Below are 14,852 nucleotides of genomic sequence, written 5' to 3' on the forward strand. Positions count from 1 at the left end.
GAGGGAGGGAGGGAGGGAGGGAGGGAGAGAGAGAGGGAGGGAAGGAAGGAAGGAAGGAAGGAAGAAAGGAAGGAAGGAAGGAAGAAAGGAAGGAAGGAAGGAAGAAAGGAAGGAAGAAAGGAAGGAAGGAAGAAAGGAAAGAAAGAAAGAAAGAAAGAAAGAAAGAAAGAAAAAAGAAAGAAAGAGGAAAGAAAGAAAGAGGAAAGAAAGAAAGAGGGAGCAGGAAGAGGGGGATGGAGAAGGGGAGTAAAACACAGAGAGGGGAGGGGAGGAGAGAGGAATGGAGAGGAGAGGGTTCAAGAATAGAAAAGAAAAAAAATTACATGACATCGGTAGAAGTTGCATTTGGATAAGCAGACAAATCATGAAGGAGTGTCTGCATGGATGAATCTTGGTGTGACGGGGTCCACAGCAGGACATTCAGTATTTCTGGTACCTAATCTACCATGCCTCATGGCACAATGCTAAAATACTTTAATATCATGGCACACATAAAAGATGGCCAAGAGAATATGGCTGGTCATACGAGAAGGATGTCACCCCTTCTTGCTGCCAAATAAGCAAGGAAGAAGTTCTGGATTGCAAAGCCCTGGAGATCTCTCTCAGTGGTTAAGGAACTGGGGTCTGAGGCATGAAGCCAACCCACAGCCAACTGTCCTGGGGGCAGGGAGAGGAAGCCCAGCTCTGTGCCATGCAAGGGAAGGGAAGGCTATGTCATGACCCCACCACTGACCTTCACTGCCACTCATGGGCCTATGGGACCACATACCTCAAAGTCCAAACTCACAGAGGTAAGAAACAAAAGCCAACAGCTTATGATAAGGTACAGTGTGGGCAGGCTAAAATATTATATTGTCAGAGGGAGAGAAAGCAGTCTAGAATAGCTTCATGGCTGTTCCCCAGTTAAGAGTCGTATACCGCATCCCCAAACCTAGAGACCGAAGCACACGGGAGCTGAAGCATCCCAAGACTGCGTTGGTCCCTTAAGAAGAGGGGCCATGTAAAGGCTGGGACTGTTATCAAGTTAAAGACACAGCTATCCGTCCTAGAAGAAAGTCAGAAGGAAACCAAAGAAACGGCTGCTCACAACGCTCTGATGGCTTCATGCTATTTCAGCATGAGGCCGACTGACGGTCCTCCTCTGCTGGGTATCATCTCCAAATCAGGGACATGCAATTCCAGGAGATCACAGGAACAAAAATAATCCTTCCTCCAACCTCACCTCCACATTCCTGTCCCCAGTCACTTCCCCAAAGGTTAAAATAAACAACTGAAGAAAAACTTTCAAATTACTTTAATGGCTCTGAACCTTTTTCCCTTTGCCAATTCATCTGTTCAGACCTTAGCACTCCCTGAAGTAGCGGATCCACAGTACGAATCCTAAAGCACGCTGGACAACCCGCGTTGTCATGGCTCCCGGACACGAGCCATTGTGCTTAGGAACAGAAACACATGCGGCTCCCTGGCAAACTCAAGGATTCATTAGGAGAGGTTTCCCAAACTACGGGTGCCAAACATACGTTTACTCTAACACGTGTTTCCTACTCCCCACCCCGGGAGAGATGCCGCTTGGCCAGCAAGGATGATGGTTTTTCCCCCCTGCGATACAATAGGTTTTTGGCACATTGGAACATGGATTTTTATCACAGACTTGTTAAAGTGGGGGGAAATGAGAGTGCTCCTCCAGAGCCTTCTATAGGCAGGGAAATGGGAAAAAAACATGTAACACAGGGCATGGGGGAAGAGGTAGACCGTGAGAGGTGGGGAAGGTCAAAGATCTGGAAGCTCTTGGAAACCTACTTCCTGGCTGGCGAGATGGCTCAGCGGGTAAGAGTACTGACTGTTCTTCCAAAGGTCCTGAGTTCAAATCCCAGCAACCACATGGTGGCTCACAACCACCAATAATGAGATCTGACACTCTCTTCTGGTACGTCTGACAACAGCAACAGTGTACTTAAGTATAATAAATAAATCTTTGGACTGGAGTGAGTGGGGTTGATTGGAGTGAGCTGGGCCAACCAGAGTGAACTGGGTTGACCGGATTGAGCAGTGGTCCAAAAGTTCAATTCTTAACAACCACATAAAGGCTCACAACCATCCGTACAGCTACAGTGTACTCATATACATAAAATAAATTTTAAAAATCTTAAAAAAAAAAAAAAAGGAAATCTATTTCCAATGGAAAGGAACCAAAAAATAGTAGTCAGTGTACTCCTTATACTGCAAGCAAAAAAATAGTTGCTTTATTGTCATGATCTCATTTAACCACTATGACCTTTTGAAATTGGTACTACTATCAATATTTTTTCAATGGTAAAACAAATCTAAATAATAGCGCTAGAGTATAATATGAGAGCCTGGTTTTTGTTTGCTTGCTTGCTTGCTTGGGGTGTTTGTTTACTCTCCTGCCTGAGCAGCCCTAGAACCAGAGAGATACAGAACTCTGGGGGATCCACCCACATTGACTTCTGTGTACCATGCCTGAGAACCCTGGTCCCTGACATCGGAAAACAGACACACATAGCATGAAGCTATGAAGTCAGCAAATGCAACAGAGACACCATGTTTCCCCCCTGTAGATGCTATAGATATACAGACCACAGATGCCTGCTGCCATTGCCTCATCTGCCTTCTCGGGATGCCTCTAGTCAACTGTGCATACTCAAAACCTAGACATCAAAGTCTCCAATTTAGCAACCCCTAATTCAGAATTCTGGGGCTGAATTAACTGCTAACCTAAGCAAGCCCCTGCCTTTACTTCATTACAGAAACTCACACAGAAAAGGTGGGAAGACCCCATCCTTTCCTAAAAATTTCCAACACTTGATGTCAAAGTAACAGTACCAGTAAATCCCAATGATACTACTGAGAAATTCTTGACCAGGAAAATGAACTGAAGTCTCATTTCCCATACAGAAACAGCATGAGGTTTATTACTAGTAGGATATAAATGTAAAATTCTAATAAAAATGTACAAAATATGACATATTTTTATGCTCATAGTTCACTTGAGGATCACACTGCTCCAAGAGAACTATCTGGTCATCAATTTTATAATAGACTTAGAAACTCAAAGGATATATAATTATAATAACCTTCTTAATAGGAGATGTTCATATATTTAAATGAGGTACATTTTATACACAATAATTTCAAAAAATATATGTTATTTTAATGACAGTTCCTAAAGGTGGTAAGGAAGTGAAATAGGTACATCGCACCCTGGAGTGAAGGAAATACTGTAAATTAGGACAACCCTTATGGAAAGCAATTTGGCACTGTGTGCCAAGCCATAAAAACATCCATATTCTGACCTATTAAGTCTTGTTCTTTTAAGATGAGTAATTAAATTCCCCAAGTGAAAAGTTCCGTGCACAAAAATGTCTATTACGGCCTCACATGGGAGACACGGGATGTCTAACAATCTGGGAATGGCTACGTTAATAAAATATCATGTGATCATTTAAAACGAGAGTTAAGAGTCACATACAAGAAAGATGGTAACTATGTTTCAACAGCGTGGTCGCGAGGAAGGGAACGGGAAATGTTAATGTAGGAGTGCGATAGGAAGACACCATTTCTCCTACTGTTCATTCTTCTCACTTTTCCTGTCTGGGACAAGTAGCAGTTCAAATAAAACGGATTTTCAAGAAGCATTAATTAGTTTCAAATCTGAGTTTAGACAAACTAATCTGTGGTTGTGGTTTTGTGTGCGTGTGTGTGTGTGTGCGTGTGCATGTGCGCGTGTGTGTGCGTGTGCGTGTGCGCGTGTGCGTGTGTGTGTGTGTGTGTGTGTGTGTGTGTGTGCGTGCGTGTGAATATTCATGGAAGAAGAGGGAGTAGAGAAAGAGAAGTAGATCAACTTAGTCACTCTCAGAACGTAAGACTTACTTTAAAATAAGAGACACGGTACCCTTATCTCCCCTTTAAAAAAACTAACAAACTTCTAAACCACATCATAGAACAGAAGTTTAACCCACGGCATCTTAGGAAATAGCTAGACGCCTAAACCATGATGCAAAGAAGAGACCAATAAATCACAAAAAAAGCAACCAAAACATTCTCCCATCCATGGTTGTTGGTTTTTTTTTTTTTTCCTCTCCCAAAAATAACCTTAATCACAGGATCTAAGCAAGCAAACTAACGTTTGTTTGGCTGAATTTTAAGCAGATGACTCTAACTTCAAACTGACTACTATTAATCACAGTTGATCTTTCAAGCCGTTTGGGTTGACGCCTGTGACACCAACACAGGGCACATCTGTGACACATTCTTACAAAGCCCACAGCACATGTTCCAGTCTAGCAGCCTGCTTGGCTCTGGGCTACACCCCTCCAAACCTAGAAACTAGCTCCCACACTGGTCTACGGACACCAGCTTCCTGTTCATAGAGGAGACTCTATCGCGTGGTTTCTGTGGGCCCCGATCCTGTAAATGCTCTTGTCAGGATAATCCAAACAGAGTCAGATTTTCCCCTCAGTTCTCAGGCAGGCACAAATGACCGGGGTGAGGAAATGAAGTCCCTGTGGAATCTCGGGCAAAGTTCAGAACTTTATAAACCAGCTAAGCAATCCCTCTGTCGCAAACCGGCCTCCATGGCACCAACTGAAAGGCGGTGGGTTGAGAAACAATTACCAGAAGATGTCCTCGGCTCCATAAAAACGAACTGTCAAGTTATGGTTCATGGACAATGAGCCTGAAACACTTGCCATGATGCCCATAGAGGGTGTGATCAAAGCAGGCACACTGAAGTCACAGGGACCCTTTACATGTAGACATACCAACTTCAGCTATTGAAACCGTATCAAATTACTAACTCCAGTTCCTCCCCAGAACCTCTCCTTTTATTATTAATTTATTTATTATGTATACAGTGTTCTGACTGCATGTATGCCTGCAGGCCAGAAGAGGGCACCAGATCTCATCGTAGATGGTTGTGAGCCACCATGTGGTTGCGGGGAATTGAGCTCAGGAACTCTCTGGGAAGAGCAGCCAGTGTTTTCAACCTCTGAGCCATCTCTCCTGCCTCCCCAGAACTTCTCAATCTCTGGTCATGTTAGTCACAAAGATAATAATTACTCTACAAATATCAGTCTTTGGAAAAAAACCAATCACAGATGTTAGATTTCATGTCTTACTTCTAGAAGTCTTCAGATCTGGGATCCCAGTGGTTCCCAGGCTCTTCAAAATGGCTCTTGAAAAATGAACAAAATTTTAAGCATCATTTTCTTCTCTTTTCACGGGATAGTTTTAGAGCTGTATTTTCTAGATATGTGAAATTCATCAAGTTAATTCAAGGGATTCTGCTATGGAAATCACTCTGGGTTCTTAGTGTCTGCCTAAGCTGACAGAATAAGAATTGGTGTTCTCTAAATCAATGCAAAGCTTCATTATGTGAGGTCCACTCAACTACCTCACAGACAGACATGAGGGAGAGCTAGCTTCAGGTGGCACAGGTTAAAAAAACGTGACAGACAGTCTATGCCTTTAATCCTAGTACCTGCAGAGAGAGAGTCAGATCCCTGTGAGTTCCAGGCTAGTGTGACCTACAAAATGAGTTCCTGCCTCCAAAGAAGAAGTAAGGGAGGGAGGGAGGGAAGGTGACAAATGCTTTCCTTTTGGCTAAGACAACACCATTTCATAAAATCATTCAGATCAATAAGAGCTACTTAGCCACAGTCCTTGAATGTAAATTTGACCCATTCAAAAAGTACTGAATGCCTTCCAAATGTGCAACAGACTTTTCTCAGTAATCCAGTAAGAAGAAAAAAAAAAGAATTCTTCTGCAACAGCAGGATGCTTCCATAAGATTCCTCTTAAGTTAAATCTAGATTATGGAGGAACAAAGAGGGAAAGCCAGCAAGAAGAAGGCTAGAACAGAGAGAGAAAAATAAGGAGCAAGAAACCCAAACAAAAACTGAGAGAAAAAAAAAATAGTTCTTCAGTTGTCATTTCCTCTCATGCATTTCGAACATAATGCCATTACACACTTAACCCACCCTACGCAAATATGATCTGATTCAGGGAACGATGCAGCTTCCGGATTCCCCCGTGCCTTTTGACCATGCAGCAGTAAGAGACCGTGGATGAAAATAACGTCAGGCACTTACCATTGCTCACCATCCGCCTGGCCACTTCCCACAGAACAAGGCCAAAGGCCCAAATATCGACCCTCTTATAGGAATCAAAGCAATCCACTTGGATGGTTTCATCGAGCACTTCCGGAGCCATGTAGCGCTTGGTCCCCACACGGGGGTTGTTTCCCACATCAAGCTGGTTTGTGCTCTGGGAATGCATGACTGCCAGGCCTAGAGGGAAAAAGACAACAGGGTGCTTAGCTGCTTCTGCCTTTCTCCTACAGGGCAGTTGATGGAATTTAAAGCAACCCCGATCCAAAGCGCCCTCTGGTGGTATGTGCGTCACTGCAGGTACACCTCGACTGTCCGGAATATCCCCAGGATTGCTTGGGACTTTGGGAGTGAGAGCAGGAACAAGGACTAATTTCAGGCAGATGAGGAGGCTATCAGGTTAATACATGAGGCTCTACAAGATAAAGGTTTTATGAGGCCATGTTTGAAGCGCATGGAAAAAACAGGCACACACACATTACATGTGAACTTCAATGTGGCTTAAAAGTCGGCAAAATTAAACTCTCAAAGTCCACCACTTCTCCCACTTGTCTCCTAGCACAATTGTTTGGGAGCGTGAGACCAAAAACCTGAGGCAATTTACTGTTCCAAAAAAAAAAAAAAAAAAAAAAAAGGCAAGCTAGGATAGGTTCGGCTGTCTCCCCAAAGGGACAGCCAGAGCAATCAGGCTGTCTGAACCCATGGGCCTTCCCCTGGAATCCTGGGAACAGACAGCGGTAGGCTGAACCCTGACTCGGAGAGCGGATCTCTCATTAAATGGTTCCAAAGCACTTAAACCGTGGCTCATTTCTGAATTCCTCAGTCAATTAGAGAGACCTGCCGTTTTCCCCACCAACCACCGGGGGAAAGACAGATTTGTGCACGGCTTACTTGAGGATGGAATTATTGATGCATAAATAGACCATCTTAGAATGATTGCGATAACACTCAATATAATGACAAGTGCCAAACAGGACCGTGCCCCTGCAAACTGTGCAATCCAAAGGCGCCTTGGAAATCCCTCCAGCTTATCTGTAGTGAATGAATTCTCCAGGCCGGAGTTTTGAACACATGACCAGAGAGCACAAGACACCCCAGCCTTCACATTGAGCAAAGATTTTTAGCAACTGCCTTCATCTAAGGTAGGCTGGCTCCTCTTTCTCTGATTTGGCCGTCGTGAACATTTTCCAAACATATACCTGCTCCTCTGCCATCCCTAGAACTATACTCCAAACCTCGGGATGCTGTAAGATGCAGCTGAAACAGACACAGTCATGGCACCTGTCTAGGGTTTGGGGCTGGACTAATTAAAGTATGACAGAATGACCACGTGCATCTTTAAAACGAGGGCACAAAAGGAAGCATGGAAGTTTCCTGATTGTTTTCTTCTTTGGCTCATTCATTGTGCTAAGAGGCCAGTAAACAGCCCTGTGGAGAGGCGGGCGTGCCGGGCACTGAAGCTTGCTGCGAAGGACCAAGAGATCTACCACACTGGAACCCGCAGCTTTGGCGACAGCCAAGGCTTCCAATGACTAGGGCCCTGACCCAAAGCTTATCAGTGTGCACCTGCAATCCCAGCACTTGGGAGGCAGAGGCAGGAGAATTTCTACAAGCTTTAAGACCACCGAGTTTTAAGTCCACTAGGCCTAAATAGTGAGACAATATTTCAAAAACAAACAAACAGAAAGCATCTTAAGATGCTAGGTGCAAGCCGGGCAGTGGTGGCGCGCAGAGCTTTAATCCCAGCACTTGGGAGGCAGAGGCAGGAGAATTTCTACAAGCTTTAAGACCACCGAGTTTTAAGTCCACTAGGCCTAAATAGTGAGACAATATTTCAAAAACAAACAAACAGAAAGCATCTTAAGATGCTAGGTGCAAGCCGGGCAGTGGTGGCGCGCAGAGCTTTAATCCCAGCACTTGGGAGGCAGAGGCAGGTGAATCTCTGAGTTTGAGGCCAGCCTGGTCTATAGAGTGAGTTCCAGGACAGTCAGGGGTCACACAGAAAAACCCAGCCTCAAAAAACGAAAAAGCAAAACAAAACAAAAAGATGCTAGGTTTTACAGAGGGTCCCTTACAACAACGAAAAAAATGCAATTTATAAACCTTGACGGAATTATTATTTGGGAAAGCAAAAAATAATAATAATAATTATGGTAGCACACACTTTAGTATTGTACCACTCAAGGGCTGAGGTCCAAGCTAAGTCTAGGTTATATTGTAAGACTTCAGTGATTTTTAGTTGAGATTAAACTGTGGTTTTGGAAAAGATATACTCTGATATGGGGGGATATGTTTTTGAGATATTTAGTAATGAAGTAGTATAATGTCTCTCACACATTCTAAAACTAGTAAAATTACATAACCACAGAAGGACAATATGACAAACTTTCCAAATTTCAAATCTAGGAGCCATTACAATATTTCTTCAAACCTTTTATGTGATGTCTTCTCTTCTATGCAAGCAAATTTTTATTTTTAAATATTTTTATATTTTTATCTTTAAATAAAAAAATAATTAAAAATGTGCATCCTTAAATGTTTTATAGCAAAATGTTAGAAAGATCAACCAGATATGGTCCTTTTAGCAGCCCCGGTAACAGAACACTGTTCCTAATGGGTGATTCTGAATTTCTAGGTAGACAATGAAGAGTTATATGTGACTTAGAGCTGTAAAGGAGCTGTTTCATAAGCAACATTACCAGTCTCCCATAGTGACTAGGTAGCACCAATTTGTATAGCAACTAATGTATCTAATTGGAAGGCTTCGTGGATAAGAAATGTGACCAAATCATTAACTAGCTGGACTTCCTAGCAAAATCCCCCATCTCCCTCCCTCCTCATTGAGTCCCATAAACCACGGTCAAGAGTTGCCCTATTGCTCTGTAATGGCAGCCCACACCTGAGCCCTTTCATCTGAGATCCTTCTAGCACGGCCCAAATCCTATCATAACCCTGTGAGGTGGGGCATGGCTGTTGCTGACTTACGTGAGTAACTATCATGTAACTATATTACTAGGAAGGCACCAGTCATGTAGATGTTCAGAACACAGCATTAAGCACTAGAGCCCTCCTTGGCTAAGACCTTTTGGCCGCTGCTCAACCCTTGAGCCAGGTAAACACATAAGTAAAAAAACACCCCCCAAACGAAGTGTAAATGGCAGAATTCACACACAGATCACCCTGACTCTAGGAGCCATGACAGAGGTTGTACACGTTTGCTTCATCACATCTCAAACGGCCTCACAAAACTTCAGGAGCAGGCTCTCCCCCTTGCAAAACACTATAAAGTAATTCTTCTACGCGCAAGCAAGGATTCAAAAGTGCCTCAAAGGAAATGCCTCTTTCTAACATGTCAAATCCTCTGTCTTTAAAACCAAAACAAAAAATAAATTAATCTCTTTATACAATTAAAGCTAGTTCTCTCTAAACCTTCATCGGGGACCCTCACTAGTCAATTAAAATGAATAAGCAACATCATTCAGTTCTTATCAGCACAATTATGCAGCCAAAATTCTAGGGCTTTGGGGTAGGTTTTATTTTGCAGAATTGCTACTATCCCTGAAGATCTTCTCGTCAGCAGACCTGAAACCCCGGGAGGACTTGTCAAAGGGTGAGTTACCTCACGGACTACTGTCTCCAGTTGATAAGTCTGCTTCGGCTATAGGAAAAGGATGACTTCATGAACAACTGATTTTTAAGACAAACCATTCCATGAAATATTTAGTCTTGCACTTGCTTTCAGGTAAAAGTTTGTGAAATCTGGAAGCAACTGTATTCGTTGCTGGTAAGGGTGGGGCAGGGCCTGAGCGAATGAGCTTACTCTAAAGTCTACAGAGACTGGGGTTCATAGCTTTTGTCAAAACTCTGAAAACACAATGTTTGGGTGTTTCGTGATGTTTAAATTGAACCTGAAAGGGGGAAAAAAAATGATCGAACACATAAGGCGCATTACTTAATGCTATATTGTCTTGAAGGTTGAGGTCGTCAGAGAGAAGAATTCTTTTGTCTGCAACTTGCTTTGAAATGCTCACAGATGAACAGGAACTGCTAGGTGAGCAGACAGACAAGTGGTAAAGATTGAAAGAACGGTAAACTGGGCGTCGGTGGCACACGCCTTTAATCCCAGCACTCGGGAGGCAGAGGCAGGCGGGTTTCTGAGTTCGAGGACAGCCTGGTCTACAGAGTGAGTTCCAGGACAGCCAGGGCTACACAGAGAAACCCTGTCTTGAAAAAAACAAAAACAAAACAAAAAAAAGAACCATAAAACGTTAGTGGGGAGACACAAGCGGTACACACACAACTGCTGATAATAATGACACTAGGTCTTCCTGAATGTTTGAAATTTTCAGAGCGACATGTTAGCAGGAGAAATAGGTGCAATCGGCTGAACACTGGAGCACAACATTCGTTAAGTGCGATAATTAAGATTTTCTTTTTAAAGTTTACCCAAATCTGCTATGCAGCACTGTCCGTTCTTCTTCACCAGGATGTTTTTGCTCTTCAGATCTCGATGAGCAATGGCTGACTTCCCTTGGGTCCCAAATATCTCTATGTGCAAATGTGCAAGGCCGCTGGCTATGGACAGCACAATCCGAAGGCAGCTAACCGTATCCAGAGTCGTGAGCTGAAGGTAGTCATACAACGATCCCATTTCATGGTAATGTGTGATGAGCCACAGCTGGGTACTGGAGTGTCTGGAGGTCATGTCAGAAGCGATGAAACCTGGGGAGGGAGGAGGACACATTTTTCAGTGACAAGTCCGCCGTGTAACTCTGAGGACGCAAAATCGTCTCGGAGCAGATCTAGTGTAGAACAAGAAATATTTAACAGTTACAATGGCAACAAAGAACAGCGACAGCATAGACTCCTGAAAGGGGCGGGGCCGATGAACAGCACGTGACCCTCCAGTTTCCACTGTAAGCGGCATTTATACTCTTACAATCGCCCATAATAAAAACTTCAACCTCTTCACTATGCAAACAGTACACATCACACCCTAAAACCCCACCAGACCTGAAGCCTAGATGCTTGTCTTTTAGACGTAACCTGGCTGTAGATTTTATGTAATATGGATAATTCTTCTGGTCTACTTGGCATATATTTATTACAGCGTAAAACAGGGGTAAACTTATATGAAATGATCGATTCATTAAGTTAAAAAGAAAAAACAACAACAACAAGCAAACAGAAACAGTTGAGTGTTATTCGTATTTGTGATGCTCTTTATCGCTCAGATAGTAAGAACTATATGGATCGTGTCTGTAAGCTGGAAGAGCTCAACCCTCAGAGGGAAAATCTCGACAGGAAGTGAGCACTGCAGCAGCAGTGTGAGAGACCCCCCCCCCCCCACGGGCCTAACACCCAGAATCCAAGTGGCCCAGAGCAGGGAGACATTATTACTGCTGTGCCTGCTGCACTGTCTGTACTGTCTAAAGATGGTTTTGCTAAAAAAAATCATTTTAATAATTCAGATTAGACATTGGAATAGGCGTGCCACCAGTGGTGACAAGTGAATTTTGTTCCGAAGAGGTGTGGGACAGTGACAGATGCGGAAAGACTTGAAGGTACTTTCCTACACAGTCTAAGCATGGGGCTCTTAGTCTGCATTAGCTTCCCTCAAAATAAAGTGCCAAACTAGAGAGTGCCATTCCAAAGGGACCACACAGCTGACATATAACTGTGCAGAAGCCAGGACCGATTTCTTCCCCTGAGAAAACAATAATCATATATAATAAGCAAGCTCTTTTGCTCTCACCTGCCCTATGACTCTAAGATCTTTTTTTTTTTTTTTTTTTTTTTCTGGCCTCACTCTATTTGATCTTGTTATTTTATATGAGGAAACAAATGGATCTTTGATGAACTTCACCTTCATCATGAATAATGTTATATTTGACATGTAAACATACTCTGAATTATTTTTGTTTATTTTTTCATTAATATATTGATTGATTGATTGATTGATTTACTTTACATCCGGATCGGAACTTCCCCTCACTCCTCTCCCCCAAGACTGTCCCTTTCTCCCTTCCTCCTAGACCCTTAAACTTTAAAGAAGGATTTTGTTCATACCCCTCATTTATGTTCTAAACCAGGAAAAGGGACGTGTGTGTGTGTGTGTGTGTGTGTGTGTGTGCACGCTTGTGCATATTCCAGGAACCAGGACTTTTAAATGAACAGGATTTTTTTTTCAACTGTTTATCCCTCAAATTTAGGTACATTAGTACATTTGCTTCCCAGTCCTGGAGCACTGTTCTGGGATGTTTGTGTCTGGAGTCCTAAGCAGTCCATGGTTAAGAAAAGCCAGGAGGTGGGGGCTCAGATATACCCACTGGATGTATTTAAAATGAAGGGAAAGATGTTAGACCAGGTATTTATTTCCAGCAGAGCCATTGTCCCAAACTCTTCAAGAACAAAAAGCGATCTGAAACCCGGAGTTTTCGATGGCAACGCCCTCAGAAACCAGCAGAGACGCTGGAAAGTGAGGCTAAGGCAGTTGGACACCAAAGCTGTACCACTGTTCACATAGTGGCTCGGCCAGCCTTGAGACAGGTGAGCAAGATCAAGACACCTGAAATTTCCACCTTGCTTCCCTTGTCTATGAAGTGAGGGTGACAGCATTCATCCGAAAGGGATGAGGGCGGGAAGCCGGTGCATTCAGAATGCTTACTGTGTATGGGGCTGAGCACATGGTGTATAGGAAGAACTTTGCAATCCTTTATTTTCAGGGATAGTTTGCTCCCCTCCCTAGTCATCTCAAGAAACAGTGACATGAAATAGTCTACAGTACTCTTGTGTGTGTACTTGTGCATGCACGTGCATATGTGTGTCCAGGATGGGAGGGTATACACGTGAGAGGGTCCATGAGTGTAGGTCACAGAACAATCTCGGGTGTCCGTCCTTGCTTTTCACTTTGTTTGAGGCATGGTCTCTCTTGCTATTCACTGCTGTGTATACAACACTAGCTGGCCTATGGGCTTCTAGCTATTCTCCAGTCTCCATCTCCAGTCTCCAAGTAGGGGCATGCCTGCACTACAGCATAGCTTTCTATGGGTTCTGGGGATTCAAAAGCAGGTTGTCAGTCCTACAAAAACAAAACACAACAAAACAAAACACTTTACCTACTGAGACATCACGCAGCCCCTTAGCAGTGCTGTCAATTTTAAATTTTATTTATATTTATTATTACATTTATTGGTATTTATTTTGTGTGTATGTGCTCATGTACCAACGACGCACGGTAGAAGTCAAAGAATAACATGTGGAAGTCTGTTCTCCCCTACCATAGAGATCCCAGGAATTGAAAGACAGCAAGCACTGAGCATCCCCCCAGCCCATCACACAAGACAAAAGAGCACAAGACAGTTACGGACTTGGATGACGATTAGTGCACACCCATGCCAACTTTAACCCTATTCAACTTTGACTGGGACTGGAGGGTGGAGTTGGAGCAGGGCCTGCCTTGCCCACAAGAAATCCTGGGTTTGATCTCAGCTCCACATAAACCAGGCATGGAGGTCCTTCTAGCTGTACTTCCTACACTTGAGAGGTCAAAGTAGGGGGGTCAGACATTCAAGATCCTCCTTAGTTAGTGAATTTGAGGCTAGCTTGAGATACAGTAGACCCTGTCTCAAAAACAATGCATAAGGTGATATCATAAATCTTTGTAAAGGACTGCGATGAAAGACTGGGGGAGTAGATCTCCATGCTTGTCAGCCTCCTGGGTTATCGTGATAAAGCAGTGAATGCTCAGAAAGATGCGACTTTGATCGTCGGGTGCAGAAGGCTCTTCCTTCAAATGGCTTCAAGACCTCATATGCCTCTTAGGAGTATATGCATCTACCCATTGTTAGTGACTCAATTTAAAGGTAAAGCCTTTGTTGTAGATCCTAGGCTCTAACATAACCAACCCTTGCTCAATTCCAGTTTGCTTCCCAGGAAGCTGGAAGATTGGAAGGCTCATGGCAAGTTTGACTATAGATCAATGTTCACCTTCTACCCTGCAGTCTAAGACATGATCCCTGAATGTCCACCTTCTACCCTGCAGTCTAAGACATGATCCCTGAATGTCCACCTTCTACCCTGCAGTCTAAGACATGATCCCAGTGCAAAGTGATATGGTTATCCTGTAGACTGCAGTGCATGGCAGGGAACTACGGTGAAGGGTTAGTCCTTGCAGCATGAGCTGGAGCTCTAGTATTTTGCCTCACGTTGGTGATTCGGTTAGTGAAAAGTGGAGAAATAAGAATACCTCCTCTCGAATGCTGCAATGGAGACTTTACAGAAGAACTGCCCAGCACATCCTCTGCCGGTGCTGCCATCACAACTATCACACACAGACCCCCCCTAAGGCAGCACAGGCTGTGAGGGGTATAGACCAACAGAGGAATCTCTTCAGAGAAACTGACAGAGACGTTTTAATGAAGCAAAGGTGAGAGAGAGAATGGAAAGGAGATAGTGGACAATCAAGAAAAATGTGAACGATCAAAGCCACCTGTTTGTCACAGTCCCCCCAAAAAGAAAATACTGGTTGCAGTCAAAGACAGAGACATTTAATAAGTGATGTTCAAAAGAAACTGACGCCAGGTGTGGTGGCGCACGCCTTTAATCCCAGCTCAGGAGGCAGAGGTAAGCGGATTTCTGAGTTCAAGGCCAGCCTGGTCTACAAAGTGAGTTCCAGGACAGCCAGGGCTATACAGAGAAACCCTGTCTCGAAAAACCAAAAAA

General features: G+C 43.6%; 1 protein-coding gene across 4 annotated transcripts in view; it reads right to left on the bottom strand.

Annotated features, from left to right (window-relative positions):
- The window catches only part of Acvr1 (activin A receptor type 1), a 124,736-nt gene that overhangs the window by 6,811 nt on the left and 103,073 nt on the right, over positions 1-14,852 (bottom strand). For all 4 annotated transcript variants that reach the window (XM_021192493.2, XM_029536144.1, XM_021192491.2 and 1 more), the window contains 2 exons: positions 10,575-10,850; positions 6,111-6,308 (listed from right to left, as the gene is read on the bottom strand). In XM_021192493.2, coding sequence (XP_021048152.1) covers positions 6,111-6,308; positions 10,575-10,850 — 474 coding nt within the window. The remainder of the gene's footprint in view (positions 1-6,110; positions 6,309-10,574; positions 10,851-14,852) is intronic.

Source organism: Mus pahari, chromosome 3 (assembly GCF_900095145.1).
Source record: "Mus pahari chromosome 3, PAHARI_EIJ_v1.1, whole genome shotgun sequence".
Lineage (NCBI taxonomy): Eukaryota > Metazoa > Chordata > Mammalia > Rodentia > Muridae > Mus > Mus pahari.